This window comes from Eptesicus fuscus, chromosome 23, assembly GCF_027574615.1.
Source record: "Eptesicus fuscus isolate TK198812 chromosome 23, DD_ASM_mEF_20220401, whole genome shotgun sequence".
Lineage (NCBI taxonomy): Eukaryota > Metazoa > Chordata > Mammalia > Chiroptera > Vespertilionidae > Eptesicus > Eptesicus fuscus.
Window position 1 is genome coordinate 26560411 of NC_072495.1, and position 23813 is coordinate 26584223.

Sequence of the window (23813 nt, forward strand, 5' to 3'; positions counted from 1 at the left end):
GTTCCAGCATTAAGAAGGGTTCAGCAATCCTGAGAAAGGCTGTGCGTAGATTAAGTAAGAGTCCAAAGACGAAAGATAATTTTGAAAGGCATTGGGGGTCAGAGGAGCTTTAGCTAAAGGAGCTAAGTTCTCCTTGTCTCAGGACCCTTGCTTTTTATTAACACAATTCGTCCTAAGGCAAAGTGGAGATAATACACTTCAAAGGGGAGGGTTTAGAAGCTTTGTCAGAATGGGGAATAGCCTATGGCTGTTCAGGTGTTTGGCCAACAGGAGGCAATAACATGGAGATTAAGATGCCCTGAGCTGTCTGGCAGCAAACAATCATCCTATTCAGGTTTGGGGGAAATGCCTTTAGCCATTCCAACAGGTGATTACATAAGTGACTCAGCCCTTGTTGAGTCCCCAAGTTCCATCAACCTTTCCATGAAACTCTTGCAGTTATGACATGCTGGAACTGGCTTCTGGCACACAGAGTCTCTGTGAGCACAGTCCTCCTCTGACAGGAGGGCCCGGAGCACAGCTGCTGGGCTGTGTGCTGAGTGCGAGTCTCAGTCCCCGAGAGGCTGGGAAGCGCTTTCCCACAGTCACCGGACCATTTCCCATTCCCACCGCCCCTGCACCCACCATCCCTTCCTCCCGCCGCTGGGGCACCGGGTCCCTGTGTCACGGGAGCCCCCTGACCCGGGGGTGGTCGTGTCTCACTGTGGTTTTCGCTGGTGTTTCCCCAGCAGCTAAGGATGGACGCCCTCCCTGTGCTCATGGCCTCCACACACCCTCTTCCTGACGCACCTGCTCTTGGGTCCCGCCTGTGTCCTCATGGGCTGTGATCCTTTGGCTAAATTTCATGTTCTTCCCGTCCTCTCTGCACTGGTCCTTCACTGGGAATGGGGTTAACACATATTTCTCTTCTCTCTGCTGCCTGTTCCTTTAGGAAGCTTTGCACAGCCAAGGAGATGGCTCTCAATGAGTCTCAATGGACTGATTGTCTCTTTCGTGAATCCTGCTTCTGATGTGATCACAGAATTCTGGCCTGGCCTTGGGTCTCAGAGATTTCTCTTATTTCTCCTCAAACAACCAATAACAAGGTCGCCTGAGAGGCACATGAGCAACTTCTCTGCCTCTGGCCCTGGGACCCTGGCCTCTCCCACCCCAGCATGACCTCTGGCCCCACAGACTCCTTTAGCCCCCCAGCCCCGCCCTGTGGGTGAAACAGGAGGCCTGAGGGTCATCCATATTCCAAGAGAGGAGGCCAGGGTGCTGGGTCAGGGGTCAGAACTATCTCTTTTTTAAAATATGTTTCTATTCATCTCAGAGAAAGTAGGGAGAGGGAGAGAGAGATAGAAACATCAGTGATGAGAGAATCACAGATTGGTTGCGTCCTGCACACCCCCTAATAGGGACTGACCCCCTACTGGGCATTGAACCTGACCTGGAATCTAATCAGGTCCTCCTGGTTCATGGGTCGATGCTCAAACATTGGGCCACACCGGCCAGACAGAATTTTCTAAGGGGTCAGCACAGGGCGCTCTAGGGAACCTGGTGCAGGCCCTGAGCATGGAGCCCTGGCACAGCCTCCTACACTGAGCCCTTTTCTGCTCAGCAGGGAGACCCCCCCTGAGCCCCAGGAGGGAGGAAGTGGATTTGCATGAAGCCCCGCCCCCCAGGAGTGGAGAGCCTTGAAGACCACCCCCAGCTGAGGGCTCAGAGCAGAGCCTGGAGCCTCACCATGGCCTGGACCCTGCTGTTGCCCCTGCTCACACTCTGCACAGGTGCTGCCCCAGGCTCAGCCCCAGGACCAGGGAGCAGCCTGGCCATGACCTTCAGCTCAGCTCAGGGGACGCTGCGGGGTGTGGGCCTGTGGGACTGAGAGCCTCATGCCCACACTCACCTCTCCTCTCCTCTCCCCTCCTCTCCCCTCTCCTCCCCTCCCCTCCCCTCCCCTCTCCTCTCCTCTCCTCTCCTCTCTTACAGGTCCTGTGGCCTCTTCAGAAGTGACTCAGCCCCCAGCAGTGTCTGTGGCTCTGGGACAGACAGCCAGGATCACCTGCCAGGGAGAACTCGTAAAAAAATATTATGCAAGCTGGTACCAGCAGAAGCCCGGCCAGGCCCCCATGCTCGTCATCCATGCTGAGAAAAACAGGACCTCAACGATCCCTGAGCGATTCTCTGGCTCTGACTCAGGGGACACGAACACCCTGATCATCAGCAGGGCCCAGGCCCAGGACGAGGCCGACTATTACTGTTTAGAGTGGGATGACAGTGCTAAAGCTCACAGTGACACAGGCAGATGGGGAAGTGGGACAGAAACCTCCCCGTGTCACCCTCTCCCAGCCCTGAGCTCGGCTGCCCGTCTGTGAGGAGCGAGAGCAGGGCAGCTTCGGGCCCCTTCGGACGATCCCACGTGGAGCCCTGTCACCACGGGTCCTGTCCAGGAGCAGGAGGCCATGGGGAGTGTGGGGGCATCCGACCTGCCCCGGGAGGGGCCTGGACACCGTGAGAGGGAACGTCTGTAACAGCAGCCACCTCAGCTCCACAGCGACCCCACCGTGTCCAATAGAACCCAGTTCACAGGGACCTGGGCTCCCAGCACATTCACCACCCGCAGTGTCAGGATGACAATGGGCCTTTGGACTTTAAATAATCGTTGCTGCCCCTCCCTGGTGTGGCTCAGTGGGTAGAGCAATGGCCTGCAGACAAGGGGTCCCAGGTCTGAATCTGCTCAAGGGCATGTGACTCAATCCCAGGAGGGCTGTGCAGGAGGCAGCCAATTAATGATTCTCTCTCATCATTGATGTTTCTCTCTCTCACTCCCTCTCCCTCCATCTCTAAAATCAATAAAATATATATTTTAAAAATAAATAAATAAATAAATGCTGAGGTGCGCTGAGACCTGGAGGGCGGGCTGACGATAAGGATGTTTGTGGACGGGGCCCTGCTGTTCTCACAAAGGGGCACGTTGGCCTCACTGCCCCGCACAGACCCTGCCATGGAGGTCAGGTCGCCTGGACGTACTAACAGATCCCCTCCCACGGGGTCAGGAGCCCACAGCTCAGGGTGAGGACTGGGCAGCACGAGTGGCCCGCAGGGCCCTGGGGAGACCCTGAGGTGTGGGTGTGAGGAGGGGCAGCATCGGGTGGGAAGGGAGAGGGGAGCGGGTGCCCCCTCAGCGGAGAGCAGCAGGGGCGTGTCTGAGGCAGGGCCCTGGGCTCATGTCAGTTCCCTCTTTAGACCCAGCGCTGAGCAGGGGCCAGGGGTCCCTCTGTCTGTGCTCAGGAGTCACCCAGCGCCTCCCACTTCACTCCCATGTGCAGCTTCGCCAGCGTGTGGGGAGAATTAGTTACATTATATTCCCAGCAATGCAAGGTGTGAAAACTTAAATTTTTCAGGATGTCAGGTGAAACGAGCTTTCCTGCCAAATATGCTTTAAAAGTCAAAGGCCTCCTCTCCCTGTCCTGACCCTGCTCCGCACTCAATGGCCTTGGCCAGGTCAGAGGAGCAATCCTGATCCACACTGTGAGCAGCCTCGCCTGACACGGGCCCTAAACAGGACCTCATTCCCATGCCTTTGACACATGTCCCTGTGGTGTCGGCCATGGAGGGAGAGGGACGTGTCCCCACCTCAGTCCACACACAGTTCCATGTTTCCCTGGAAACACAGATGCCAACACCGTGAGGATCTGAGCGCTGTTCACCCAGACTCAGGACGACGGACACCTGAATAGAGAACAGAGGGCGGGACAGGAGGGCTCAGGGGGACTGTGGGAGGGGGAAGAAGGAAGGTGGGACCTGGGGAGAGACAGGGCAGGGAGGGGGCTGAAAGGTCAGCCTCTGAGGTCAGTCTCCTGCATTGGAGTCTTGACCCATCACTCTGTCTGGGGGATTCTGGGAAAATCACTAACCTCCCAAGGACGCTCCCTCCTCATTGGCCGGGAGGAGGGGCTGGGCCCCAGCAGAGGATGGTGTGGGCTCCTGTGATGCTGAGTGAGGGCCCAGGGACACACTCCCCACCTGTCAGCCTCCAGGGAGCTCTCAGAAGCAGTCATGGTGATGAACCAGCTGCACAGGGAGGTGACATTCACCCTGGGGACACCAGGGGGCGCTGTGGGTCCTGGTTTGGGGCCTTCAGAGGGCAGAGTCCCCTGGGCTGGGTCAAGTGCAAAGAGCAGGACTGAGCTCCTGTGAAGACCCTTCTGTGGGCCAACCAGCTCTGAGCACTGAAACCCACACCTGCCCTCTGCCCTCAGGGGAGGCTCCGCAGGAGGCCCTGGGCTCTGGGCGGGGCCAGCAGCTGGGACAGAGCCTGGCTGGGCCCAGACAACAGATTTGCATCCCTGCTCCTCCCCCTGAGCTGCAGGCAGAGAGGATAAGACAGGGGCTGGCAGGGCCAGGGCCAGCTGGGCAGCCGCGGGCAGCGCTCAGGACCCTCCCACCATGGCCTGGCTTCCCTTCTGCCTCCTGCCCCTCGTCGTCTCCACAGGTCAGAGCGGCCACAGCCCCTGGGGTCCTGCCCCCTATCCTCCCTCCAAGCTCAGTCCTTGGGGCGCCTGCACATCGGGGTGCACTGGGCATCGCTCTGTGTTTTCTGTCCGCAGGTCTCTGTGGTCCTCTTGTGCTCACCCAGCCCCCATCTGCCTCTGCCGCCCCGGGGGCCTCGGCCAAGCTCACCTGCACCCTGAGCCAGGAGCACAGCAGCTTCAGTGTTCGCTGGTATCAGCAGAGAGCAGGACAGGCCCCTCGGTTCCTCATGCGACTTTACAGCAACGGGACCCACACCAAGGGGGACGGGATCCCCGATCGCTTCTCGGGCTCCAGCTCTGGGGCCGACCGCTACTTGACCATCTCCCCCCTCCAGTCTGAGGACGAGGCGGACTATTACTGTCAGTCATGGGACAGCAGTAGTAAGGCTCACAGTGACACAGGCAGATGGGGAAGTGGGACAAAAACCCCATCTCTGTCTGTGTCACAGGATACTTCAGCCCCAATAGACAACACCTTGAGCAGGCCTGTCCCAGGGCCCAGATTTCAGCTCCCCAGGTGCCCCTCCTTCCACCTCAGGCCGCTCAGCAGGGGTGGCACAGAGTTGGTTCACTCTGACAGGATGGGGCTGCCCTGATGGGGTCTGGGCCTGGGTGTGATGGGAGACAGAGGGCCTGGGTGTGAGTGGGAGACAGAGGCCTGGGTGTGAGTGGGAGACAGAGGGCGAGGGTGTGAGTGGGAGACAGAGGGCCTGGGTGTGAGTGGGAGACAGAGGCCTGGGTGTGAGTGGGAGACAGAGGGCCTGGGTGTGAGTGGAGACAGAGGGCCTGGGTGTGAGTGGGAGACAGAGGGCCTGGGTGGAAGGACACACAGCGGGAGACATACAGACAGGGGTAAGGACCCTGCTTGTCCTTCCCATGGTAATGGGCCCCTCATTGTCCCATGTCGGAGTGTCTCCCCAGGTCTCCCCGCACATCTGAGCTCATGAAGCCCCGGATCTTGGCAGCCTGGGTTCCGAACAACCAAACCGGAGCTGTGGGCACCGAGGAGTCCACCCGGGTCCCTGCTCAGGGCTGACCCACCTCACACCCCAGCTGGGACCTGGCAGCTCCCAGCTGCGCCCTCCCAGGGAAGGGCTGCTCACCCAAGGCCATGCCCCTCTCAGAGTGAGGCTCAGGCCTAGCGCCCGCCTGAGGCCAAGGTCCCGACTCTCTGCCTCAGCTCAGGACGCCCTCCCCGCGGATCCTCGGTTGCCACCCCATGGCAGGTCACCTCGTCTTGCCTCTCACGTTTCCTTCCCGAGGGCTCACCCCAAAGCCCCGCTGCAGGCGAGTCTCCACCGCCCATGGCTCCAGGGCCTGCAGTTATCCACGAGATCTCAGCTCCACCTGTGAGAGCAGCTCCCCTGGCCACAGAGAGCCGCCCAGGAGCCCGGAGGCCCTGGCGGAGATCACACAGGATCAGAGCCGCGCATCCCTCCGTCAGAGGGACCTGCTCCTCCTCAGGACGCCAGGCTGACAGGCTGACTGGGCGGCGGGGGGGGGGGGGGGGGGGGGGCAGAAAGGGCTTCCTCAGCGCTGGGCAGTGAGCACAAGGGGCACGCTGCTTGGGCCCCGCGGGGGGGGGGGGGGTGAGCCCCGGTGCTGAGGGTCAACACATTTCCATTAAGATCACTGAATCTGTGTGACTTAGAACAGCAAACTCATTATATATATACACACACAGATATTATATAGATACAAGTATTATTCACTAAACACGGAAATATTCACCAAATGTGGTGTCACATCAAAATATGAGCCATAATAAGCAAAAATAAAATAAAAATAAAAAATAAATCCATCACCCTTGCCAAGAAATTTCACAGAGGATGCACTTTGTAGACAAGGACTTCAAAAATCCACATCCCATTTGTTCAGGAGGAAAAGAATGCCTGAACATGGTAATTGCAGACAAGAGAGGCAAAAACACAGCACCCAACTTAAAGGGTGGAAATGAAAACCACAGTGTCTGAGAGAAAATCACACGTGAGGAGTTGACAGAAGGTGGGTCACCGGAAAGGAGAAGATCAGTCAGTTGGTGACATGGAAGAGAATCCATAGACAAGAGACAAAACCAGCGACAAAACAAGACACTGAGGTCACTCACACAGGCCTCTGTGGGCTGCAGGACGACGTCAAGGAGCCTAATGTGCATGTGATTGCTGACTTTGAAGCACAAGAGATTCGGGGGAGGTAGGAAAATGTTTGAGGAAATAAATACTCGTCAGAGAGATTCTAAAGTCCATGAAACCCGGGATCCCACAGACCCAAGAAGTCTGACAAGCCCCAAACACACACACACACACACACACACACACACACACACACACACACAAAACACCAGCACAATCCTGATCAAATCCCTTAAAACAAGCACAGAAGAGAAAACCCAAACAGTGTCAGGGAGAAGGACACGTTCCACAGAGAGGAACCCGGACATCTGAGCAGGTCCCTCCTTGAAAACAGTGCAGACGAGGAGAGAGTGGAGCGACGCCCTGAGAAAACTAAAAGCAGAAACAAAACCACAAAACGCCGTCCACTTCCGTGTCTTCACCAGTGAAAGTGTCTTTCAATGAAGAAGGGGAAGGAAAACTCTCTCAGACACACCGACTGTGAGAGCCGTGACCCCGGCTGACCCAGCCCCTGGGCTGCTGTGACCTGCACCAGCGGCCAGCACCAGTGAGAGTCAGTCCTTCAGTCCTGTGTCCCCCAGTCCCACCCCAGAACCCCCCACCCCAGGGATATGAGCAGTGATGCTTCGGGGGGGGGCCCGACCCCCATCCTCCAAATGCACCCCTTCCTCCTTCCTGGGCGACCTGAGCCTCTGGCGCCTGGTCCTGAGACAGGCCGTGGCCATGGAGAGAACAGCCACCCTCCCCTGGGACCAGCAGCTCAGGGATCAGGGAGTCTCCCCCTGAGCAGGAGGCTCAGCATCTACACCTGGACACAGGACACCTGCCCCTCCAGCAGCCACAGAGCAGCGGCCACCAGGGGGCAGCACAGACCGCCTCCAGCCTCCTGGCTCCTAGGAGGGCCTGGCCTGAGGGATTCCAACCTTCACAGGGAGGACTCACCCCCCCTCCCACCTGCAGACAGAGCAGGGGTTCCTGCAGCCTCGCCTTGGGCACTGCTGGACCTTCTGGCTGTGTCCCCCCGGGTTCCTGTGGGATTTGCCCGTTTCTCCAGCTCAGGTCCAGGCCCTTCATTCCCCTCCAGCCACCTGCACCCCCTTCCTGCTCCCCCTCCCCAGTGGCCACTCCTTCCTCCAGCCCTGGGTCTGCCCCGGGCACCAGGCACAGGGGGACACTGAGGCCCAGCCTCTAGGACCTGCCCTGAGCGCTCACCAAGCACAGACACGGACAGCCCCTCAGTGGCTGCTAGAACCCCAGGTGCCCTTAGCCAGGGGGCCCCGTGTTCCGGTTCCGATGCACACACACGGGGCCTGGGGGGGCCCCTGCACGGACCTCAGGCTCAGGTGCTCACCTCTCCAGGGACCTTCTCTCCCGGGCTCACACCCGCACACAGCCCTCCCCTCTGAGCTCTGCTGAGGCCAGGCCAGCGCAGGCCCGAGGCCAGGAACCATCTGATTGCAGATGTCCGCCCACAGGATGGCTCCAGAATAACCCAGAATCCCCTGGGCGAGGGCGGGGCTGCAGGGGCTGCCCCTCCTCCCTGTGTCCCTGGGCTGAGCCCTCCTCAGAGCCCACAAACTCCCAGCAGCCCCTGGGCCTGTCTGATTTGCATGCCCCCCCAGCTGTCTCCAAGGGGATAAGAGAGGCCTGGGAGGGAGCCTGCAGAGTCAGGGCGCCCACCATGGCCTGGACCCCTCTCCTCCTCGGCCTCCTGGCTCTCTGCACAGGTGCTGCCCGGCTCCCCCCTCCCAGCCCCAGGGCCTGGAGCAGCCTGGCTGACTCTGAGCTCAGGGGCGCTGCCTGGGGGGCAGGAGGCTCAGACACTGCTGCTGACTCAGGGCTGGGGGTTCATCCCCCTGTGCTCACGGGCTCTGAGGGCTCCCCTGAAGCAGAAAGGGGAGGGCTCCTTGCTCAGAGGCTGCATCCCCGGGAACCCCAGGCCACCTGGTCTGAGGGGGATGCGAGGGGCGCCCTGGGGCCTGGGAATCCCTGGGGCTCAGGCAGGCGGGGCTGGCAGGGGTTCCTGGGAATGGGCCCTCACCTTGCTGCCTCCTCTTCCTCCTGCAGCCTCTGTGGCCTCCTACGAACTGACGCAGCCGCCTTCGGTGTCAGTGAACCTGGGACAGACGGCCAGGCTCACGTGTGGGGGAAACAGCATTGGAAGTGAAAATGTCCACTGGTACCAGCAGAAGCCCGGCCAGGCCCCCGTGCTGGTCATCTATAAGGATAGCAACCGGCCCTCAGGGATCCCTGACCGATTCTCAGGCTCCAACTCGGGGAACACGGCCACCCTGACCATCAGCGGGGCCCAGGCCCAGGACGAGGCTGACTATTACTGTGAGGTGTGGGATGGTAATGATTCTCACAGTGACACAGGCAGATGGGGAAGTGGGACAGAAACCTCCCCGTGTCACCCTCTCCCAGCCCTGAGCTCGGCTGCCCGTCTGTGAGGAGCGAGAGCAGGGCAGCTTCAGGCCCCTTTGGAGGATCCCACGTGGAGCCCTGTCACCCCGGGTCCTGTCCAGGAGCAGGAGGCCATGGGGAGTGTGGGGGCATCGGACCTGCCCCGGGAGGGGCCTGGACACCGTGAGAGGGAACGTCTGTAACAGCAGCCACATCGGCTTCACAGAGACCCCACCGTGTCCAATAGAACCCCAGTTCACAGGGACCTGGGCTCCCAGCACATTCACCACCCGCAGTGTCAGGATGACAATGGGCCTTTGGACTTTAAATAAACATTGCTGGCACTCCCTGGTGTGGCTCAGTGGGTAGAGCAATGGCCTGCAGACAAGGGCTCCCGGATCCGATTCTGCTCAAGGGCATGTGACTGGTTTGTGGGCTCAATCCCAGGAGGGCTGTGCAGGAGGCGGCCAATTAATGATTCTCTCTCATCATTGATGTTTCTATGTCTCACTCCCTCTCCCTCCATCTCTAAAATAAAGAAAATATATATTTTAATAATAAATAAATAAATGCTGCTGGGAGGTCATTCCCATGAACCTCCCGGGCAGGACGCTGTGCTGTGCGCAGAGACCTGGAGGGCGGGCTGACGATAAGGGATGTTTGTGGACGGGGACCTGCTGTTCTCACAAAGGGGCACGTTGGCCTCACTGCCCCGCACAGACCCTGCCATGGAGGTCAGGTCGCCCGGGACGTACTAACAGGTCCCCTCCCACGGGGTCAGGAGCCCACAGCTCAGGGTGAGGACTGGGCAGCAGGAGTGGCCCGCAGGGCCCTGGGGAGACCCTGAGGTGTGGGTGTGAGGAAGGGCAGCATCGGGTGGGAAGGGGGAGGGGAGCGGGTGCCCCCTCAGCGGAGAGCAGCAGGGGCGTGTCTGAGGCAGGGCCCTGGGCTCATGTCAGTTCCCTCTTTAGACCCAGCGCTCAGCAGGGGTCAGGGGTCCCTCAGTCTGTGCTCAGGAGTCACCCAGCGCCTCCCACTTCACTCCCATGTGCAGCGTCGCCAGCGTGTGGGGAGAATTAGTTACATTATATTCTCAGCAGTGCAAGGTGTGAAAACTTAAATTTTTCAGGATGTCAGGTGAAACGCGCTTTCCTGCCAAATATGCTTTAAAAGTCAAAGGCCTCCTCTCCCTGTCCTGACCCTGCTCCGCACTCAATGGCCTTGGCCAGGTCAGAGGAGCAATCCTGATCCACACTGTGAGCAGCCTCGCCTGACACGGGCCCTAAGCAGGACCTCATTCCCATGTGCCTTTGACACATGACCCCGTGGTGTCGGCCATGCAGGGAGAGGGGCGTGTCCCCACCTCAGTCCACACACAGTTCCATGTTTCCCTGGAAACACCGATGCCAACACCATGAGGATCTGAGCGCTGTTCACCCAGACTCAGGACGACTGACACCTGAATAGAGAACAGAGGGTGGGACAGGGGGCTCAGGGGCCTCCGGGGGAGGGGGAAGAAGGAATGTGGGGCCTGGGGTGGGGACAGGGCAGGGAGGGGCTGAAAGGTCAGGCTCTGAGGTCAGTCTCCTGCATTGGAGTCTTGACCCATCACTCTGTCTGTGGGATTCTGGGAAAATCACTAACCTCCCAAGGACGCTCCCTCCTCATTGGCCGGGAGGAGAGGCTGGGCCCCAGCAGAGGATGGTGTGGGCTCCTGTGATGCTGAGTGAGGGCCCAGGGACACACTCCCCACCTGTCAGCCTCCAGGGAGCTCTCAGAAGCAGTCATGGTGATGAACCAGCTGCACAGGGAGGTGACATTCACCCTGCGGACACCAGGGGGCGCTGTGGGTCCTGGTTTGGGGCCTTCAGAGGTCAGAGTCCCCTGGGCTGGGTCAAGTGCAAAGAGCAGGACTGAGCTCCTGTGAAGACCCTTCTGTGGGCCAACCAGCTCTGAGCACTGAAACCCACACCTGCCCTCTGCCCTCAGGGGAGGCCCCGCAGGAGGCCCTGGGCTCTGGGCGGGGCCAGCAGCTGGGACAGAGCCTGGCTGGGCCCAGACAACAGATTTGCATCCCTGCTCCTCCCCCTGAGCTGCAGGCAGAGAGGATAAGACAGGGGCTGGCAGGGCCAGGGCCAGCTGGGCAGCCGCGGGCAGCGCTCAGGACCCTCCCACCATGGCCTGGCTTCCCTTCTGCCTCCTGCCCCTCGTCGTCTCCACAGGTCAGAGCGGCCACAGCCCCTGGGGTCCTGCCCCCCATCCTCCCCCCAAGCTCAGTCCTCGGGGCGCCTGCACATCGGGGTGCACTGGGCATCGCTCTGTGTTTTCTGTCCGCAGGTCTCTGTGGTCCTCTTGTGCTCACCCAGCCCCCATCTGCCTCTGCCGCCCCGGGGGCCTCGGCCAAGCTCACCTGCACCCTGAGCCAGGAGCACAGCAGCTACACTATTCGCTGGTATCAGCAGAGAGCAGGACAGGCCCCTCGGTTCCTCATGCGACTTTACAGCAACGGGACCCACACCAAGGGGGACGGGATCCCTGATCGCTTCTCGGGCTCCAGCTCTGGGGCCGACCGCTACTTGACCATCTCCCCCCTCCAGTCTGAGGACGAGGCGGACTATTACTGTCAGTCATGGGACAGCAGTGGTAATGCTCACAGTGACACAGGCAGATGGGGAAGTGGGACAAAAACCCCGTCTCCATCTGTGTCACAGGATACTTCAGCCCCAATAGACAACACCTTGAGCAGGCCTGTCCCAGGGCCCAGATTTCAGCTCCCCAGGTTCCCCTCCTTCCACCTCAGGCCGCACAGCAGGGGTGGCACAGAGTGTGTTCACTCTGACAGGATGGGTCTGCCGTGATGGGGTCTGGGCCTGGGTGAGTGGGAGACAGAGGGCCTGGGTGTGAGTGGGAGACAGAGGCCTGGGTGTGAGTGGGAGACAGAGGGCCTGGGTGTGAGTGGGAGACAGAGGGCCTGGGTGTGAGTGGGAGACAGAGGCCAGGGTGTGAGTGGGAGACAGAGGGCCTGGGTGTGAGTGGAGACAGAGGGCCTGGGTGTGAGTGGGAGACAGAGGGCCTGGGTGGAAGGACACACCGCGGGAAACATACAGACAGGGGTAAGGACCCTGCTTGTCCTTCCCATGGTAACGGGGCCCCTCATTGTCCCATGTCGGAGTGTCTCCCCAGGTCTCCCTGCACATCTGAGCTCATGAAGCTCCAGATCTTGGCAGCCTGGGTTCCTAACAACCAAACCCGAGCTGTGGGCACCGAGGAGTCCACCCGGGTCCCTGCTCAGGGCTGACCCACCTCACACCCCAGCTGGGACCTGGCAGCTCCCAGCTGCGCCCTCCCAGGGAAGGGCTGCTCCCCCAAGGCCATGCCCCTCTCAGAGTGAGGCTCAGGCCCAGCACCGCCTGAGGCCAAGGTCCCGACTCTCTGCCTCAGCTCAGGACGCCCTCCCCGCGGATCCTCGGTTGCCACCCCATGGCAGGTCACCTCGTCTTGCCTCTCACGTTTCCTTCCCGAGGGCTCACCCCAAAGCCCCGCTGCAGGCGAGTCTCCACCGCCCATGGCTCCAGGGCCTGCAGTTATCCACGAGATCTCAGCTCCACCTGTGAGAGCAGCTCCCCTGGCCACAGAGAGCCGCCCAGGAGCCCGGAGGCCCTGGCGGAGATCACACACGATCAGAGCCGCGCACCCCTCCGTCAGGGGGACCTGCTCCTCCTCAGGGCGCCAGGCTGACGTGGGGAGGGGGGGGGGGGGGGGGGGGGAAAGGGCTTCCTCAGCGCTGGGCAGTGAGCACAAGGGGCACGCTGCTCGGGCCCCGCTGGGGCGGGGTGAGCCCCGGTGCTGAGGGTCAACACGTTTCCATTAAGATCACTGAATCTGTGTGACTTAGAACAGCAAACTCATTATATATATACACACACAGATATTATATAGATACAAGTATTATTCACTAAACACGGAAATATTCACCAAATGTGGTGTCACATCAAAATATGAGCCATAATAAGCAAAAATAAAATAAAAATAAAATATCAATCCATCACCCTGGCCAAGAAATTTCACAGAGGATGCACTTTGTAGACAAGGACTTCAAAAATCCACATCCCATTTGTTCAGAAGGAAAAGAATGACTGAACTAGGTAAGTGCAGACAAGAGAGGCAAAAACACAGCACCCAACTCAATGGGTGGAAATGAAAACCACAGTGTCTGAGAGAAAATCACACGTGAGGGGTTGACAGAAGGTGGGTCACCGGAAAGGAGAAGATCAGTCAGTTGGTGACATGGAAGAGAATCCATAGACAAGAGACAAAACCAGCGACAAAACAAGACACTGAGGTCACTCACACAGGCCTCTGTGGGCTGCAGGACGACGTCAAGGAGCCTAATGTGCATGTGATTGCTGACTTTGAAGCAGAAGAGATTCAGGGGAGGTAGGAAAATGTTTGAGGAAATAAATACTCGTCAGAGAGATTCTAAAGTCCATGAAACCCGGGATCCCACAGACCCAAGAACTCTGACAAGCCCCAAACACACACACACACACACACACACACACACACACACACACACACAAAACACCAGCACAATCCTGATCAAATCCCTTAAAACCAGCACAGAAGAGAAAACCATAACAGCGTCCGGGAGAAGGACACGTTCCACAGAGAGGAACCCGGAGATCCGAGCAGGTCCCTCCTTGAAAACAGTGCAGACGAGGAGAGAGTGGAGCGACGCCCTGAGAAACCTAAAAGCAGAAACAAAACCACAAAACGCCGTCCACTTCCGTGTCTTCACCAGTGAAAGTGTCTTTCAATGAAGAAGGGGAAGGAAAACTCTCTCAGACACACCGACTCTGAGAGCCGTGACCCCGGCTGACCCAGCCCCTGGGCTGCTGTGACCTGCACCAGCGGCCAGCACCAGTGAGAGTCAGTCCTTCAGTCCTGTGTCCCCCAGTCCCACCCCAGAACCCCCCCACCCCAGGGATATGAGCAGTGATGCTTTAGGGGGCCCGACCCCCATCCTCCAAATGCACCCCTTCCTCCTTCCTGGGCGACCTGAGCCTCTGGCGCCTGGTCCTGAGACAGGCCGTGGCCATGGAGAGAACAGCCACCCTCCCCTGGGACCAGCAGCTCAGGGATCAGGGAGTCTCCCCCTGAGCAGGAGGCTCAGCATCTACACCTGGACACAGGACACCTGCCCCTCCAGCAGCCAGAGAGCAGCGGCCACCAGGGGGCAGCACAGACCGCCTCCAGCCTCCTGGCTCCTGGGAGGGCCTGGCCTGAGGGATTCCAACCTTCACAGGGAGGACTCACCCCCCCCTCCCACCTGCAGACAGAGCAGGGGTTCCTGCAGCCTCGCCTTGGGCACTGCTGGCCCTTCTGGCTGTGTCTGCCCCCGGGTTCCTGTGGGATTTGCCCGTTTCTCCAGCTCAGGTCCAGGCTCCTCATTCCCCTCTAGCCACCTGCACCCCCTTCCTGCTCCCCCTCCCCAGTGGTCACACCTCCCTCCAGCCCTGGGTCTGCCCCGGGCACCAGGCACAGGGGGACACTGAGGCCCAGCCTCTAGGACCTGCCCTGAGCGCTCACCAAGCACAGACACGGACAGCCCCTCAGTGGCTGCTAGAACCCCAGGTGCCCTTAGCCAGGGGGCCACGTGTGCCGGTTCCGATGCGCACACACGGGGCCGGGGGGGGGCCCCTGCACGTACCTCAGGCTCAGGTGCTCACCTCTCCAGGGACCTTCTCTCCCGGGCTCACACCCGCACACAGCCCTCCCTCTGAGCTCTGCTGCGGCCAGGCCAGCGCAGGCCCGAGGCCAGGAACCATCAGAGTGCAGATGACCCCCCACAGGATGGCTCCAGAATAACCCAGAATCCCCTGGGCGAGGGCGGGGCTGCAGGGGCTGCCCCTCCTTCCTGTGTCCCTGGGCTGAGCCCTCCTCAGAGCCCACAAACTCCCAGCAGCCCCTGGGCCTGTCTGATTTGCATGCCCCCCCAGCTGTCTCCAAGGGGATAAGAGAGGCCTGGGAGGGACCCTGCAGAGTCAGGGCGCCCACCATGGCCTGGACCCCTCTCCTCCTCGGCCTCCTGGCTCTCTGCACAGGTGCTGCCCGGCTCCCCCCTCCCAGCCCCAGGGCCTGGAGCAGCCTGGCTGACTCTGAGCTCAGGGGCGCTGCCTGGGGGGCAGGAGGCTCAGACACTGCTGCTGACTCAGGGCTGGGGGTTCATCCCCCTGTGGTCACGGGCTCTGAGGGCTCCCCTGAAGCAGAAAGGGGAGGGCTCCTTGCTCAGAGGCTGCATCCCCGGGAACCCCAGGCCACCTGGTCTGAGGGGGATGCGAGGGGCGCCCTGGGGCCTGGGAATCCCTGGGGCTCAGGCAGGCTGGGCCGGCAGGGGGGTCCTGGGAATGGGCCCTCACCTTGCTGCCTCCTCTTCCTCCTGCAGCCTCTGTGGCCTCCTACGAACTGACGCAGCCGCCCTTCGGTGTCGGTGAACCTGGGACAGACGGCCAGGCTCACGTGTGGGGGAAACAACATTGGAGGTAGATATACTTACTGGTACCAGCAGAAGCCCGGCCAGGCCCCCGTGCTGGTCATCTATAGGAATAGCAACCGGCCCTCAGGGATCCCTGACCGATTCTCAGGCTCCAACTCGGGGAACACGGCCACCCTGACCATCAGCGGGGCCCAGGCCCAGGACGAGGCTGACTATTACTGTGAGGTGTGGGATGGTAATGATGCTCACAGTGACACAGGCAGATGGGGAAGTGGGACAGAAACCTCCCCGTGTCACCCTCTCCCAGCCCTGAGCTCGGCTGCCCGTCTGTGAGGAGCGAGAGCAGGGCAGCTTCAGGCCCCTTTGGACGATCCCACGTGGAGCCCTGTCACCACGGGTCCTGTCCAGGAGCAGGAGGCCATGGGGAGTGTGGGGGCATCGGACCTGCCCCGGGAGGGGCCTGGACACCGTGAGAGGGAACGTCTGTAACAGCAGCGACCTCAGCTCCACAGCGACCCCACCGTGTCCAATAGAACCCCAGTTCACAGGGACCTGGGCTCCCACACATTCACCACCCGCAGTGTCAGGGTGACAAAGGGCCTTTGGACTTTAAATAAACATTGCTGGCCCTCCCTGGTGTGGCTCAGTGGGTAGAGCAATGGCCTGCAGACAAGGGCTCCCGGATCCGATTCTGCTCAAGGGCACGTGACTGGTTTGTGGGCTCAATCCCAGGAGGGCTGTGCAGGAGGCGGCCAATTAATGATTCTCTCTCATCATTGATGTTTCTACCTCTCACTCCCTCTCCCTCCATCTCTAAAATCAAGAAAATATATATTTTAAAAATAAATAAATAAATGCTGCTGGGAGGTCATTCCCATGAACCTCCCGGGCAGGACGCTGTGCTGTGCGCAGAGACCTGGAGGGCAGGCTGACGATAAGGGATGTTTGTGGACGGGGCCCTGCTGTTCTCACAAAGGGGCACGTTGGCCTCACTGCCCCGCACAGACCCTGCCATGGAGGTCAGGGCGCCCGGGACGTACTAACAGGTCCCCTCCCACGGGGTCAGGAGCCCACAGCTCAGGGTGAGGACTGGGCAGCACGAGTGGCCCGCAGGGCCCTGGGGAGACCGTGGGGTGTGGGTGTGAGAAGGGGCAGCATCGGGTGGGAAGGGGGAGGGAGCGGGTGCCCCCTCAGCGGGGAGCAGCAGGGGCGTGTCTGAGGCAGGGCCCTGGGCTCATGTCAGTTCCCTCTTTAGACCCAGCGCTGAGCAGTGGCCAGGGGTCCCTCTGTCTGTGCTCAGGAGTCACCCAGCGCCTCCCACTTCACTCCCATGTGCAGCGTCGCCAGCGTTGGGGTGAATTAGTTACACCCTCCCTCTTCAGCACTAAGTTTGAAAGCACATACGTTTGTGCAGGACATTCGGTGGAAATCGTTGTCCTGTCGATTGTGTTTCGCCAAATTAAAGGTTTTCCCTATTCTGACACTGGTCCAGCCTCATGGCCTTCACCGCGTTAGAACAGGGATCCTGATCTCACTGTTGGAAGAGGAGACACATTCAAAGACCCCAACCAATCACGTGATTCCCAAGATGCTGCTGACACGTGACCCTGTGTGGTCGGCCATGGAGGCAGCAGAGGGAGAGTCCCCAACTCTGACCACACAGAGTCCGTGTTTCCCCGGGAAACGCAGATTCTAACACTGTGAGGACCTGAGCTCTCTTCTGACCAGACACAGGGGGATGGGCCTCCTGAATATGGAAAAGGGGGCCGGACAGGGGGCTCAGGAGGCCTTGCGGGGAGGGGAGGAAGGGGATCTGGAGCCTGGGGAGGGGCAGGGTAGGGAGGGGGTGAAAGGCCAGGCTCTGAGGTCAGTCTCCTGCATTGGAGTCTTGACCCATCATCTCTGTCTGGGGGATTCTGGGAAAATCACTAACCTCCCAAGGACGCTCCCTCCTCATTGGCCGGGAGGAGAGGCTGGGCCCCAGCAGAGGATGGTGTGGGCTCCTGTGATGCTGAGTGAGGGCCCAGGGACACACTCCCCACCTGTCAGCCTCCAGGGAGCTCTCAGAAGCAGTCATGGTGATGAACCAGCTGCACAGGGAGGTGACATTCACTCTGGGGACAGCAGGGGGCACAGTGGGTCCTGATTTTGGACCTTTAGAGGTCAGAGTCCCCTGGGCTGTGTCAAGTGCAAAGAGCAGGACTGAGCTCCTTTGAAGACCCTTCTGTGGGCCAACCAGCTCTGAGCAGTGAAACCCACACCTGCCCTCTGCCCTCAGGGGAGGCCCCGCAGGAGGCCCTGGGCTCAGGGCGGGGCCAGCAGCTGGGACAGAGCCTGGCTGGGCCCAGACACCAGATTTGCATCCCTGCTCCTCCCCCTGAGCTGCAGGCAGAGAGGATAAGACAGGGGCTGGCAGGGCCAGGGCCAGCTGGGCAGCCGCGGGCAGCGCTCAGGACCCTCCCACCATGGCCTGGCTTCCCTTCTGCCTCCTGCCCCTCGTCGTCTCCACAGGTCAGAGCGGCCACAGCCCCTGGGGTCCTGCCCCCCATCCTCCCCCCAAGCTCAGTCCTCGGGGCGCCTGCACATCGGGGTGCACTGGGCATCGCTCTGTGTTTTCTGTCCGCAGGTCTCTGTGCATCTCCTGTGCTCACCCAGCCCCCATCTGCCTCTGCCGCCCCGGGGGCCTCGGTCAAGCTCACCTGCACCCTGAGCCAGGAGCACAGCAGCTACACTATTGAATGGTATCAGCAGAGAGCAGGACAGGCCCCTCGGTACATCATGTACCTTACGAGTTCTGGAAGCCACACCAAGGGGGACGGGATCCCCGATCGCTTCTCGGGCTCCAGCTCCGGGGCCGACCGCTACTTGACCATCTCCCCCCTCCAGTCTGAGGACGAGGCTGAGTACATCTGTGGTGCAGACTATACCATTGGTGGACAATATGGATAACCACAGTGACTCAGACAAAGGGGAAGTGGGGCTAAAACCTCCCTCCCTCTGTCTGCTCCTCCCCGGGGACTCGGGGACCTGCTCCCTGTCCCTCTCTAGATGCTGAGATTCTCACTCCTTTCTGTCAAAACCCATCACCCTCTCCCGCCCCCCAAGGCACCACGGGGAGAAGCAAACGGGGGCCATGACTGGGGTCCTTGTGCCCACACTTACATTCTGACCCCCCTCGCCTGTGGGCAGGAAGCTGGGACCCACCACACCAGACCCCGCAGACCAGGCCCCTGAGGGCGAGTGGGGCTGGGCTGACCAGGTTCCCAGGAGGCACCGGGCCTGGGCTCCCGTCCGGGCTCTGCTCAGGGAGGAACAGACCTGGGGCTGCAGAGGTGACCTTGGACGTGGGCTGTTTCGTGTGCTGCTCCGTGGAGGGAAGCAGGGCCCTGGCAGGACGGGGCTGAGCAGGAAGCGCCTGGTCCTCAGGGAGGCAGGACAGAGACCCTGACCCCGTGGGGGGCGCAGCCCTGGGCCCAGGAGGAAGGCAGGGCCTGTGGGGAGGTCTGAGCAGGACCAGCGTGGAGCAAGGCCTGGCTCCTCCCTCTGCGCCAGAGCCTCCACGTGCGGGGCCCAGACAGGCCCCCCTCTGCCCAGGCCTTTGAGAGACGGGGCGGGACCCCGGCCACTGAGGACATGACAGTGCATGGTGCTGAGAGACCCTGAGATCCCCCCGGATGCAAGCTGTGGGTGATGCACCTCAGATACGTTAGGGCGCGTTCATTTCCTCTGGAGCTTTCCTGGGATCTGAAGACATAAAAGCCCCTCCCCACCCCCACAGCTCGGAGTCCTCATGGATCCACCAGACAAGCCACAGTGACCCTGACCCTGGGCGCTGGCCTGAGCTGGGGCAGGAGGAATGTGTGTGTGTGTGGGGGCGGGGGGGGGGGGTTCCATGTGATTTTATACCACAAGTAGGTTCATGTTGCCACCACAGCTGTCAGGATACGGAACATTCCGTCACCCAGGGTCCCGCCTGTGGGCCTCTTATAACACAGTCTGCTTTCTCCCGCGGAGATCTCCTCCCCCGCCCCAAACCCTGTGCAATCACTAATTAATTATCCATTTCCAAAATCTGATCTTTGTGGAAATGATATCTAGAAGTGAAAATAGCCCGACTGGCGTGTCTCCGTGGTTGAGCATCGACCCATGGACCAAGAGGTCACTGATTGGATTCCCAATCAGGGCACATGCCCTGGTTGGGGGATTGATCCCCATTCAGGGGACATGCAGGAGGCCGCCTATGTCATCAATGTTTCTATCTCTCTATTCCTCTCCCTTCTATCTAACGATCAATAAAAACCTTTTAAAATAAATAAATAAATAGATATCCTACTATATTTAGCCTTCTGTGATTGTTTGGTTTTTTGTGTTTTGGGGTTTTTTTTTCACCTCCTCCCCAGTAGACTCCTCAGAACTGTTGTCACATGAGAGTCTCTTCCTGTTAGGGCTGAGTAGTATGCCCTGGTCCGGGTGGGACATAGCCTGTCTACCCATCCACCCGGGAAGGGCACCCGGGTTTTTCTCACGCTGGGAAATGTGCCCACGGGCACCATGAACCTTTGTGCATCGTTTCTCTGGGAACAAGTTGTCCCTTGTCTGGAATAAACGCCCCAGCGCACAGCTGCTGGGCCTGTGCCCACTGCGGCTTTAGTCTGTAAGAAGCTGCCGAACTCTGTCCAGCATGTCTGTCCCATTTCACTTCTCCCCCCCCCCCACACCCTACCCTCGGCCCCCCTGTGCACCAGTCAGTCACTGGGGAGGTGGTTTGCAGGGATTTTCTCTCCCTTACTTGCTGGGGGGGAGGGGGGGGGGAGGGGTGTTCATCCTCTTTAGAAATATTTGTAAAGCAAAAGATATTTTGATGAGGTTCAATGTATTAATCTTTCCTTAAACAAATCATGCTTCTGGCATCATCAAAAAATTCTTGCCGAAACCAGTTTGGCTCAGTGGATAGAGCGTAAGCCTTCGGACTAAAGGGTCCCAGGTTCAATTCCTGTCAAGGGCATGTACCTTGGTTGCAGGCACATCCCCAGTGGGGAGCGTGCAGGAGGCAGCTGATCGATGTTTCTAACTCTCTATCTTTCTCCCTTCCCCTCTGTAAAAAATCAATAAAATATATATTTTTAAAAAATTCTTGCCTAGCCCTACCCGCGTTGGCACAGTGGATAGAGCGTTGGCCTGCAGATTGAAGGGTCCCAGGTTCGATTCCGGTCAAGGACACACGCCTGGGTTGCGGGCTTCATCCCCAGTGTGGGGTGTGCAGGAGGCAGCCGATCCATGATTCTCTCTCATCATCGATGTTTCTATCTCTATCTCTCCCTCTCCCTTCCTCTCTGAAATCAATAAAAACAATATTTTTAAGAAATTCTTGCCTAGCCCTAGATGCCAAAGATTTCCCCTGCTTTCTTCCTAAAAAAAAAAAAAAAAAAAAAGTGGGCGGGGATTGCCTGAGAGAAACAGGAGCAATTTCTCTGTATGTGAACCAGGAACGCCCGGCCTCATTCACACCAGTGTGACCACTGTCCCTACAAGCCCCTGCTCCAGGCACTCGCTGCCCCCAACCCCTGTGGGTGACCTCCTCACCAGAGAGGAGGCCCAGGACTCAGCCTGAGGTGTGCTGGCAGGTGCTGGGTCAGGGGTCAGCCCTGCCTCACTCAACACCACAGAGAGCTGGAGGTTGGGGGGTGGGTAACCTTGTGAATCAGGCCCAGGCCAAGGCTGAGCCCTTTCTACTCAGCAGGGGTGTGTGACCAACAGCCCCAAGAAAGAAGGAAGTTGATTTGCATGAAGATCCCTGCCCCCTTCCAGAGGATAAGAGAGACCCTGAGGCTCCCTTCCCAGCTGAGACTCGAAGGCAGAGCGCAGGGCAGTCCTACCATGGCCTGGACCCTTGTCCTGCTCCCCCTCCTCTCTCTCTGCACAGGTGCGTCTCACCCCCACCCCGTCCTGCCTGCAGGCTCAGCCCCCACAGGACCCTCAGCTGGTCCTGCTCCACAGCCTGAGCTCAGCCTCAGGGTGGGACCCCCTGGAAATGGATCCTTTATCCTCAAGCCCCCCCCACTCCTCTCTTACAGGCCCAGTGGTCTCCTACGAGCTGACCCAGCCACCCTCCGTGTCAGTGGCCCCGGGAGAGACGGTCAAGATTACGTGCTCCGGAGATTTACTAGGGAAAAAATACGCATCTTGGTTCCAACAGAAGCCGGGCCAGGCCCCCGAGCTGATCATTTATAAGTATAGTGAGCGGCCCTCAGGGATCCCTGACCGGTTCTCAGGCTCCAACTCGGGGAACACGGTCACCCTGACCATCAGCGGGGCCAGGGCTGAGGACGAGGCCGACTATCACTGTCAGTCATGGGACAGCGATGGCATTCCGTACAGTGACACAAGCAGATGGGGAAGTGGGACAAAAATCCCGTCCCCATCTGTGTCACACGTTCCTCCAGCCCCAGGAGACTGGAGACAAAGCCATGAGCAGGCCTGGCCCAGGGCCCCATCTCAGCTCCCCAGGCGCCCCTCCTCCCGCCTCAGGCCGCTCAGCAGGGGTGGCACAGAGTGGGTTCACTCTGCCAGGAAAGGGCTGCCCTTTTGTTTTCTGGGCCTCGGGGTGACCTGGGGACAGAGGGCCTGGGTGGAAGGACAGGCAGAAGGCGATATCCATGCATGGCCATTGTCCCCACATTTCCATACGGTGATCACTGGGTCAATTCTTCACCCAACGGGCTCACCCATGTCAAACCTGTCCATGTCCCTGTCCCTGTCCCTGTCCCTGTCCCTGCCGCCATCCCAGCAGCATTTCCTGGAGGCCCCTCGAGGTGCTACGCAGCTGCCAAAGAACCCAACTGATGACCTGGAAATCCCCCTTACGGTGCCTGATAACACATCACTCCTGCCCCCAAAGCTCTGAGGTGAACACATCACATTGGAACTAAACGAGTTTGAAATCACAGACACCTGAGTCTCTCACTATCCTTCATCCTCAGACAAACCAGACCCTCCCCAAGTGCACTGACTCTGCTCCCCAAACTCACCTCCTGCCACTGGTTCCATCTCCCCTCCCGATGGCAGCTCCGAGGTCCCCTCCAGAGAGGCCCCCCCGCCTCTCAGCACACCGTCCCTGGGTGTCATTGGTGTCCTGTCCCTACTAATTACCTGAACACACCACAACTGCTCACTTATTTCCCTATCATTATTCATTGACTAACGGATTGGCTTGTGCTCATTATTTCCCTCATTTGCCAGGAACTCTTAGATGCAAAACACACACATGACATGCGGAGGCAAGAACAGACAGGAGCCTGTGTTTCTCCTGCAACAGTGAGTCTGGAGTTAGACGGTGGGTCTCCAGATGCTCCCACATCCCCTGAGGCCCCGGATCTCCCCACTTTCTGACCCACTCTCCCTACGATGGGGCTCTACCTCCATTCCTGTAGCAGACAGACTTCAAGATGGCTGCTGCTGCTCCAGCTCTCACACCCGGTCCCAGAGGCCAGGCCCTGTGCACATCCAGGCTGCTTTGTTCCTTCGCAAGAGAAAAAGTTGGTGGGAAAGAAGCCCAGCTGAGTGACACCCCCCATGGGCCAGTGCTGGGTACTGAGCCTGCAACCAAGGTACATGCCCTTGACCAGAATCAAATCTGTGACACTTCAGTCCACCGGCCGATGCTCTACGTCACTGAGCCACACTGGACAGGGTAACTGCCCTATTGTGACCTGCACCAGCGGCCAGCACCAGTGAGAGTCAGTCCTTCAGTCCTGTGTCCCCCAGTCCCACCCCAGAACCCCCCACCCCAGGGATATGAGCAATGATGCTTCAGGGGGGACCCGACCCCCATCCTCCAAATGCACCCCTTCCTCCTTCCTGGGCGACCTGCACCTCTGGCGCCTGGTCCTGAGACAGGCCGTGGCCATAAACAGAACGGCCACCCTCCCTGTGACCAGCAGCTCAGGGATCAGGGAGTCTCCCCCTGAGCAGGAGGCTCAGCATCTACACCTGGACACAGGACACCTGCCCCTCCAGCAGCCAGAGAGCAGCGGCCACCAGGGGGCAGCACAGACCGCCTCCAGCCTCCTGGCTGCTGGGAGGGCCTGGCCTGAGGGGTTCCAACCTTCACAGGGAGGACTCACCCCACCCTCCCACCTGCAGACAGAGCAGGGGTCCTGCAGCATCGCCTTGGGCACTGCTGGACCTTCTGGCTGTGTCCCCCCGGGTTCCTGTGGGATTTGCCCGTTTCTCCAGCTCAGGTCCAGGCCCTTCATTCCCCTCCAG

At 59.6% G+C, this 23813-nt stretch overlaps 1 protein-coding gene, 1 pseudogene and 3 gene segments (V, D, J or C); all 5 read left to right on the forward strand.

Annotated features, from left to right (window-relative positions):
• Positions 1–1726: 1726 nt before the first annotated feature.
• LOC129148221 (immunoglobulin lambda-1 light chain-like) lies at positions 1727–5553 on the forward strand. The gene is made up of 4 exons (XM_054712865.1): positions 1727–1769; positions 1972–2274; positions 4593–4881; positions 5439–5553. Exons 1-4 carry the CDS (start codon positions 1727–1729, stop codon positions 5551–5553), a joined length of 750 nt encoding a protein of 249 aa, XP_054568840.1.
• Positions 5554–8330: 2777 nt separating this feature from the next.
• Positions 8331–9099, forward strand: LOC129148222 (immunoglobulin lambda variable 3-9-like). The segment is given in 2 exon segments: positions 8331–8376; positions 8717–9099. Coding segments are annotated over 2 exon segments (429 nt in total).
• Positions 9100–11228: 2129 nt separating this feature from the next.
• LOC103305011 (immunoglobulin lambda variable 4-3-like) lies at positions 11229–12350 on the forward strand. The segment is given in 3 exon segments: positions 11229–11274; positions 11390–11678; positions 12236–12350. Coding segments are annotated over 3 exon segments (450 nt in total).
• A 2760-nt stretch (positions 12351–15110) lies between these two features.
• On the forward strand, positions 15111–18497 carry LOC129148223 (immunoglobulin lambda variable 3-9-like; annotated as a pseudogene).
• A 2928-nt stretch (positions 18498–21425) lies between these two features.
• LOC129148224 (immunoglobulin lambda variable 3-25-like) lies at positions 21426–22452 on the forward strand. The segment is given in 3 exon segments: positions 21426–21471; positions 21623–21972; positions 22336–22452. Coding segments are annotated over 3 exon segments (513 nt in total).
• The last annotated feature ends 1361 nt before the right edge of the window (positions 22453–23813 follow it).